This window comes from Podarcis liolepis (assembly GCF_965112155.1).
Source record: "Podarcis liolepis genome assembly, chromosome: 13".
Taxonomy (NCBI): domain Eukaryota; kingdom Metazoa; phylum Chordata; class Lepidosauria; order Squamata; family Lacertidae; genus Podarcis; species Podarcis liolepis.
The window spans coordinates 10,936,423-10,944,943 of NC_139573.1; the positions used below are offsets into that span (position 1 = coordinate 10,936,423).

General features: G+C 46.3%; 3 protein-coding genes across 3 annotated transcripts; 2 read left to right on the top strand and 1 right to left on the bottom strand.

The window, feature by feature from the left end:
* Positions 1 to 2,250: 2,250 nt before the first annotated feature.
* On the top strand, positions 2,251 to 4,775 carry LOC310691749 (histone H4; the record flags this gene model as incomplete). Its single annotated transcript, XM_083471741.1, has 1 exon — positions 2,251 to 4,775. The coding sequence occupies one exon, from the start codon at positions 2,251 to 2,253 to the stop codon at positions 2,560 to 2,562; it is 312 nt and encodes a 103-aa protein (XP_083327867.1). The 3' UTR covers positions 2,563 to 4,775.
* Positions 4,077 to 4,775, top strand: LOC310691747 (histone H2B 1/2/3/4/6-like; the record flags this gene model as incomplete). Its single annotated transcript, XM_083471717.1, has 1 exon — positions 4,077 to 4,775. One exon carries the CDS (start codon positions 4,077 to 4,079, stop codon positions 4,455 to 4,457), a length of 381 nt encoding a protein of 126 aa, XP_083327843.1. The 3' UTR covers positions 4,458 to 4,775.
* A 2,795-nt stretch (positions 4,776 to 7,570) lies between these two features.
* On the bottom strand, positions 7,571 to 8,392 carry LOC310691496 (histone H2B 1/2/3/4/6-like). Its single transcript, XM_083471290.1, has one exon. The coding sequence runs from the start codon at positions 8,369 to 8,371 to the stop codon at positions 7,991 to 7,993; it is 381 nt and encodes a 126-aa protein (XP_083327416.1). The 5' UTR covers positions 8,372 to 8,392; the 3' UTR covers positions 7,571 to 7,990.
* Between the last annotated feature and the right edge of the window lie 129 nt (positions 8,393 to 8,521).

Consider the following 8,521-nt stretch of genomic DNA (forward strand, 5'->3'; position numbering starts at 1 on the left):
CTTTGGCTACAGCCATGCGAAGGGCTCTTCAGCCAGATCCCATCACTTGGAGGAATGAGGACAAGTTGATACATTCTGCCCTGCCTGATCTTGACAGTGTGATGGACTCCTCTTTATTTCTCCTAGAAATTATCTGGCATAAGCTACCTGGATGGTGTTAGATATTCAGGGTGAGGTGTGCTGGCTGCTTTTTTACTCCTAAAATGGTGTAACACTTAGCAGAGCAAGAAACCTGCTACAACAGACCAAGGGCCCGTGTACTCCAGCAATCCCATAAAATTGTAGGAATCCCCCTGCTGGATCACGCTAAAAAAGACCCATATAGTCAAGGATTTTGGTCTACCAGGTTCCCAAACAAGACCTGAGCACAACAACACACTCCACTATGGATTTGTATTTACTAAGTGTCAATCAACACCCATCCTGGAGTACCTGAACAGAGGTCTCCAATCGTTTTAGGCCATTTGGATTTCTCTGGTTACCTTTGTCGTCTTTCTTCCTTGGATCAAGCTCCCACACACAGGCAGAAAGAGTGTGTGTGCACACACATTGCTTTTTCCAAAGGAACTTTGTAAAACTTGGATTCAGTAGAATTCATCCGAGCCTTGAAAAACATACAGAGCTGAAATAGGAGGTGGGTGCCCTACAGTGTGTCTTTTCCTTCTCTCAAAGACTATAACGTACTTGACCATTAGGGATAAAATACCTTTCAATTATTCTTTTCTTCTTTGGCGATCACTCATAGCTGAGTAAGATTGTCTTCCATAAACACAGTTTTAACAATGAGTCTGTAAGTGACTGTGGAGGCCAATTCTGGATCCACACATCCTTCCACAGTGGGGATTATAACCTCAGTATTTCCCTAGTAGTCTAAGGAATTAATTACTTCTACTCCCTGAATCACCCTATAGATCAATACACTTATTGACTAACGTTGGTTTATCATGTGAAGCTTTCCTTCTCGTTAGAAAAATGACCCCTATTGACCCCATTTAAGCAACCCAGTTTCCTTGTAAGAGCTATATATAGTTGCTGCTCTATATAAGAACCTGTCATTTCCCAAGCCTGGCAACGGGTCCATCTAGCTCTAGGGCAGGTTTTTACTTCTCAGTCCTGCCTGTCATTAAACGCAGGATCCCTTTGCCTGCACTCAAAGCCTGCTTGTGCTCTATCCTCTCCCCACAGAGCGACGGACCCCCTCTTCTGTTCCAGCGCCAGCCAGCGAAAGGGGACGTTACTACTGCAGAACCTTAGAGGGCATAGTTTTCTGTCCATCGTAAAACTAATGAAACTCCCCAAATTAGAGAATCATTCTGAAAACTGAGTGTGCTGGTGATGAGATGACCTTTGTGCCGCTGCTAATGCGAAAGCAATTTAGATTCTGGGATTGAAGAAAACGCTATTGTGCCGCTCACACTTCCCTTTGAACATTATTTTCTCCTCTACTCTGCAACACCCATGCGCCCTCGAAATGTGCTCCAGAGGCTTGTCTGACGCGCAGGGAGAGAAGGGTGGAACCCCGTTCCTGTAACGTTGGATACGTGCCATACCCTTCTCCCTCATAGTATCCCCTCACCTGTACGTTTTGAGCACCAAATTGAAAACAGCTCCCACGCTCTACTGGAGTGTGGGTATTATTTTTGTCGGTGCTGCTGCACGTACTGCGAATTCTGTGGTTGACTTTAGGAACTAAAGATGGTTTTCTCTAAAAGCTAAAATCCGAACCTATATTTTTACTTTTAATCACCACACGCATCTGTCTATTTACAGCGGAGGCGATGCCCGCTTCCTTACATTTATTTTCGTACCAGCAGATTCATGTTGTCCACACAGCAGGATGTGGAGTTAAAATTAGCAATTAAAAAGGGAAATCCCGCTCCCACGAAGCCAATCAATAGTCCCTCCTCGACTGAAGGAGGCTAGGCCGAGAATGAATAGGATACTATTCCGCCCAATAGCACGCATACGCCAGGACTGCACAAAAATCCTCTTTTGATCAAAGACGCCAAATAGGCGCCAAATAGCGCTTCCGCTACTATTTGCCGGAGAGTGTTTGATTGGTTAGTTTGAAATACCTGTTCATCGTTGATTGGATAGCGTCAGTTAATGAGCACGGCGGCGTGACGCGTGTACAAATACGCGGCTCATTGTTGAAGTTTTCATTCTGGTCGGATTCCAAACTATTTAAAGGCGCTTTTTCGGGAGCCGTTTCACATTTCTCGTCTGCGTTTGAAGCAGTTTGTTAAGAAGATGTCAGGACGTGGAAAGGGAGGCAAGGGGTTGGGGAAAGGAGGCGCCAAGAGGCACCGCAAAGTGCTCCGCGACAACATCCAGGGCATTACCAAGCCCGCCATCCGCCGCCTCGCTCGCCGCGGAGGAGTCAAGCGCATCTCCGGGCTCATTTACGAGGAGACCCGCGGCGTCCTCAAGGTCTTCCTCGAGAACGTCATCCGCGACGCCGTCACCTACACCGAGCACGCCAAGAGGAAGACGGTCACCGCCATGGACGTGGTCTACGCTCTCAAGCGCCAGGGTCGCACTCTGTACGGCTTCGGCGGCTAACGGCTCCTCCGCTTCCACAGACCAAAACATCAACAAAAGGTCCTTTTCAGGGCCACCCACCTTTATCTGAAAAGAGCCAATCGCTAACGCTATTTTACCTAACGCACTGGAATTATTGGAATAATACCCAAAATATAGAAACCTAGCTCGAGGCATCGAATCTTTTACCTTACAGTATAAAGAGCCCTGGTTATTTTGTTCCGATAGTGGTAAGCTCAATTTGCTTGTATGTGTTTTCCTTTTAAATATTTCTGAATTCTCGTTGCCTTCTGTAGCGGTGGGTTGCCCACATTTTCCTAAAAAACCGATAATTTGTTTTCAGAAGCGATTACAAATATGTGCTTGGATTTTCGTTTTGCACTAATATATTAATTATGAGTCGGGGCCAAGTGGGCGTCTCCAACGTAGCTTCCTTTCAACTACATTGTGGATCAGGGTATTGGGTAGGTTCATAATACTTATGCAACTGCCACTATTCAGTGATTTTAAAATTACTTCTACATTATATTAAAAAATACAAGGTTTGCATCACGATTTTAAGCTTATTTATTGTAAGGCTATAAAATATGCTTGCAGCTAAATTTACCGCACTCAAGATTGAAGACGTGCATTAGATTGTAAATCTAAGAATTTTGTAGTTTCAGCATACAACAGTTGCAAAGGAAAACTGAACTAAAATATTCTGTGCTTAAAACACACACCTTCAGGCATTTCCAACCGTTCGTCTGAGTTTAAATATGCAATTTCTGGATGTATTTTTTTAGCAGAAGTAGACATTAACGCATAAAATTTAGCAACACTCAAGCTAACAGCAAAAACGTCATAAAATACAGTACTATGAAATTGAAAGTTCAGCAAACTGAACCAAAGGCCAAAAATATCTGCCGAAACCCGGGATCGAACCAGGGACCTTTAGATCTTCAGTCTAACGCTCTCCCAACTGAGCTATTTCGGCTCTATAGTGGAGTTTAACCTCAGAATATCTGAGCCTTTTTTCTTATTTTAATCTCAAGTATTCTTCCTTCTGGGGGTCGTGTGGATGTAGTGCAAGCTCTTACTAGGGTATGAAACGTACACTTCGAGTAGTCAACTTTTAACAGCACTTTGCCAATTTACAGTTTTGTCGCGGGACCCGTATATACAACAGGGCAGAAAGTTCCCTAGAGAATGAGAAGAGATCGGGGTCTGATAGTAAGTGCCACTGTACCAAAGAAGCGGGAAACGGGATTGGCCTGCTATCAAAATGGTGCCGCCTCCAGCCAATGAGAATTAACTGTTGTTAAAAAAAGCCAATAAGAAAAGTTTCTTTAAAACACCCAATTGCAGCGCGAGATTTGAAATGCATGGGCTCTCTTCCAATAGCGTAAGGGTGGCGTACTTCTCGTCCAATGGTAACTAAGACCTCTGGAAACTTCATTTGCATTACCCAGCCTATAAATAAAGGGACGGCGGATATCGCCCCATCATTCTTTCACTGCTTGTGCTTTGCGGTAGTTGTGACCTGATTGTTGAAGATGCCTGAGCCGGCCAAGTCAGCTCCCGCGGCCAAGAAGGGCTCCAAGAAGGCCATTACCAAGACCCAGAAGAAAGGCGACAAGAAGCGCAAGAAGAGCCGCAAGGAGAGCTACTCCATCTACGTCTACAAGGTGCTCAAGCAGGTCCACCCGGACACGGGCATCTCGTCCAAGGCCATGAGCATCATGAACTCCTTCGTCAACGACATCTTCGAGCGCATCGCGGCCGAGGCTTCCCGCCTGGCGCACTACAACAAGCGCTCCACCATCACCTCCCGGGAGATCCAGACCGCCGTCCGACTCCTGCTGCCCGGAGAGCTGGCCAAGCACGCCGTCTCCGAGGGCACCAAGGCCGTCACCAAGTACACCAGCTCCAAGTGAGCTGGGCGCCCCTTTTTCGGTTGCCTGGGAAAGTGCTACAGAAACCCAAAGGCTCTTTTAAGAGCCACCCACTTTCTTAGTAAAAGATCTGATCACGCTTTTGTGTATAAAATGCATAAACCCCAGTGGCTTTAACATCAGTTACAGCATAGTCCAATTGTATGGAGTTGTAGGGTACCCTGCTACGCAGTATGGAGAGAAGCCTTTGGATGAGTAGTGCTGCGGGAAATGTCTCGACTTTTTCATAAGATTCAGCGCTTCAAGTTGTAGTTAGCGAGTGTGTTTCGATGGGCGGAGGAAAAGAGTAAAAACGTTCCTATAAAAGCTTTTAGAGCTTGTTTTATGTATGCAAGTTAAATAAGTTTAATAATTTAACAATCAGTGATTTCCAAGAGTTTTTTTTTTAAATGTCCAGTTTGCTTATAGATACGAAATATCAACGTATTTTAGAAGGAAGGAGTGGAGAAAGCGTGAGTAGAAAATCTTAATTATGTAAGGGCAAAACTTCCAACGACGCTGCTTTAAAGTATAAAATAACGGGACAATTTCAACATTTTAAATTCGCGTGCTATAAAGGGGTTGGTTAGTTCCTTATTGACCCTTTCCAGGTGGTAATTCAGGAATGCAGGGTGCTTTGTCGAAGGCTTAACTGTGTCTTCCTCGTTAGTATAGTGGTGAGTATCCCCGCCTGTCACGCGGGAGACCGGGGTTCGATTCCCCGACGGGGAGAAATGATTGTTTTATACGGTTTCTAAGCAAAAGTCCACCCATCAGCGACCATGGTCAAATACACCAGTTAAATAAAAAGACACATCTTTTCTATTTATACTATAAAGGTGCTGCATAGTCTTCATTAAAAAACAACGCACATAGGAAAGGGAGTTTCCACTCAACCTCCACAGAAAGGACTCAGGTCTATTCCACAAAATTTATGTGTGAGGACCGACAAAAGAAAGCCCACACGTAATTCATGAAATGTATTGTCGGTAGATATGATGGTCACAAGACTAGGTGGTTTTACAAGGAGGGTTGACAAAGGAACGGGTATTAGATCAGTGATGGAACCTCCATTCTGAGGTGCAGTGTACCAGTGAATACCAGTTGTTGAGAGGAGCCAGGTCTGTTGTCTTCATGCTCTCCTGGTGGACTTTTTCAAAAGCATCAGGATGCCGACTAGTTAGTACAGAATATTCGACTAAATGGACCTTTGATTTGATTCAGAAGGGTGGTTATGGTATGGTAAGTTTTGTCAATAAAGAAAATTACTTTTTCATCTTTTAAACTATGGTTACCAGACATCCCCATTTCCCGGGGCCAGTCCCTGGATTTACAGATCTGTCCCCGGACAAAATCCACCCCCGGATTTCATTTAATGTCCCCAGAATTATATTTTAAGTGTTGTAGATTTATTATTAGGGAATGAATGTTGTGTGATTGGTTCAACGGCACAAGACACATCATATGGGGACTTCCAGCGAGGCAAAAAGGTGGGTGCCATGGCAGCAAGCAGCTCCTGAAGCCAGCCAGAGCCAACTGCGCTTCCGGGCTGCGGAGACTGCCACTGCCGCCACCATTGCCGAGGGGGAACCGGGGATGCCTGGTGGGTCAACCGCTGACCCACCCCCCGTGACCCAAACTGAGCCGGGTGTGAGCAGCCAACTGCTCAGCGGCGCTCCGGGGCCAGGAAAACCCTGGAGCCAACACAGGGAGAAGGAGGAGGAAGAGAGAGAAAGAGGAAGGAGAAAAAAGAGTGGTGCCCTGACCTTGCCACACTGCTACAGCCGCCGCTCAGGAGGAGAGGTAGGAGAGCACCGGGAGGGCAAGGACATGAGGCCGAGCCCAGGCCCGACCTGAGTCTACTCCACGGCGGCTACTGCTCCAAGAGAGCAGGCCAGGACCCGGAGGAAGGCCGCGTGACAGAGGAGACCACAGAAGAAAAGATACTCCTTATTTTTAAATAGTTTAAAAAATTGAGATTCCCCCTCCCCTTTTATTTAAAAGTGTCCCCGGATTCTTTGAAAGAAATCTGGTAACTTTATTTTAAACTATCATTGATTTTCAATCGGCGTAATCCAGTAGTGGCTTCGGCTGTTAACTGGAAGGCTGTGGTTTGGGGTCATCCAGGGGCCTCTACGATTTTCCTTAAAAAGAAAAGCTACCTCATAAGACAGCCTTCAAAAATGTAAAATAAACTGGGCTTTTGTTAATACAGTCGATAGTTTTCTGGCTTCTTGTGTTTCATAGCAGACACAGTCTCCAGAAACCACTTGTGGCACTAGACTCTTTAATAAAAGGTGGGGAATGGGGAATAGGTCATATAAGTGTTGATGAAGAGCGTATTTTAAAAAGACATGGATACAAGATGCAGTATAGGCCCTTTTTAAAAGTTATGCCACGTGACACAGTTCATCATCTGTCCATAATATTCTTTCTTTGGCACTTATTACTATTTCAATACAGGAAACGCATGCAAAGAGCGTGAGCTTGCACCGTGCATCCTTCACCCACCGTGGTCTTTGATATATATTTTCCCAAAGAATGTAAAGAAAAATCTCGCGCCCAACGTGGGGCTCGAACCCACGACCCTGAGATTAAGAGTCTCATGCTCTACCGACTGAGCTAGCCGGGCTGCTGGTGAACGGATTCTCAAACACAGTTTATCACTCGCTGGCTGTCTTGCTGCCCAAGATTTCATTCTTTAATTTAAAACAAGCAGATCGCATCACATAAACGCAATAGCTTAATAGCTTCGGGCATCACTTCCACCTGGCCGTTTAGTGCCGGGTTAGGACCAGGCTACTTCAGAAACAAACCCCATTCAGTTCAATGAGACCTACTCAGAAGCAAGCGACAAAGATTGCAGCCGTGACCGAATTGTCATGCGCCTTTAGAAAAAGAATGAGGGGAAAGGGCTTTGTCGCCCTAACATGGCTTTGTCGCCCTAACGTGGATTTAATGGCGAGGGGAGGAAATAATTATTAGGGAAACGCCATTCAGAAACCGCTAAAGGGATCAGGGCAGGAAGAACGCGGGAAAACTCAAAAGTCTCTCCCGACCAAATAGCAAAGCAGCGCTTTGAACCTATAGGTTCTTTCAGGTTAAGAAGGAACGAGTCTCACCATACCTTTTATTTTAGGCTTGTACACTTACTAATTCACCGATAACATTACGCCCCACTAAAATAGGCCCATTGAAATAAAGGAATCAGACTAATAGACCTATTATGAACTGGTCTTTGACCGTAATAATAATTACCACTATTATTAGACCTATTAATTGGTCGACCCAGATTTAAGAGTAACGTTAGATACAGCCAATCTCTTCCTGTCCCCTCCCTCGTCTCTTGGTATTATTCCCCACTAAACCCCGACAGCAGGACACCAAAGGAACCCCCCCCCCATCCGAGAGGGGAATACTTGGGGAGTTAACACAAGGCGGAACAGCGCTTTTCAAATGAGAAAGTGGGTGGCTCTTAAAAGAGCCTTTGGGTTTCTGTAGCACTTTCCCAGGCAACCGAAAAATGGGCGCCCAGCTCACTTGGAGCTGGTGTACTTGGTGACGGCCTTGGTGCCCTCGGAGACGGCGTGCTTGGCGAGCTCTCCGGGCAGCAGGAGTCGCACGGCGGTCTGGATCTCCCGGGAGGTGATGGTGGAGCGCTTGTTGTAGTGCGCCAGGCGGGAAGCCTCGGCCGCGATGCGCTCGAAGATGTCGTTGACGAAGGAGTTCATGATGCTCATGGCCTTGGACGAGATGCCCGTGTCCGGGTGGACTTGCTTGAGCACCTTGTAGACGTAGATGGAGTAGCTTTCTTTGCGGCTCTTCTTGCGCTTCTTATCGCCCTTCTTCTGGGTCTTGGTAATGGCCTTTTTGGAGCCCTTCTTGGCCGCGGGAGCTGACTTGGCCGGTTCAGGCATCTTCAGTCTTGTCGCTCAACTGCAGCCTCAAGCAAGAGTGGTGGTGCGGTTGATGAGCTCCCTTATTTATAGGACGCTTATGGAAATGAGGGCTCCAAAGTGCGACATCGCTATTGGACGGCGACGAGCTTGCGTCACTCTCCAGCGTTC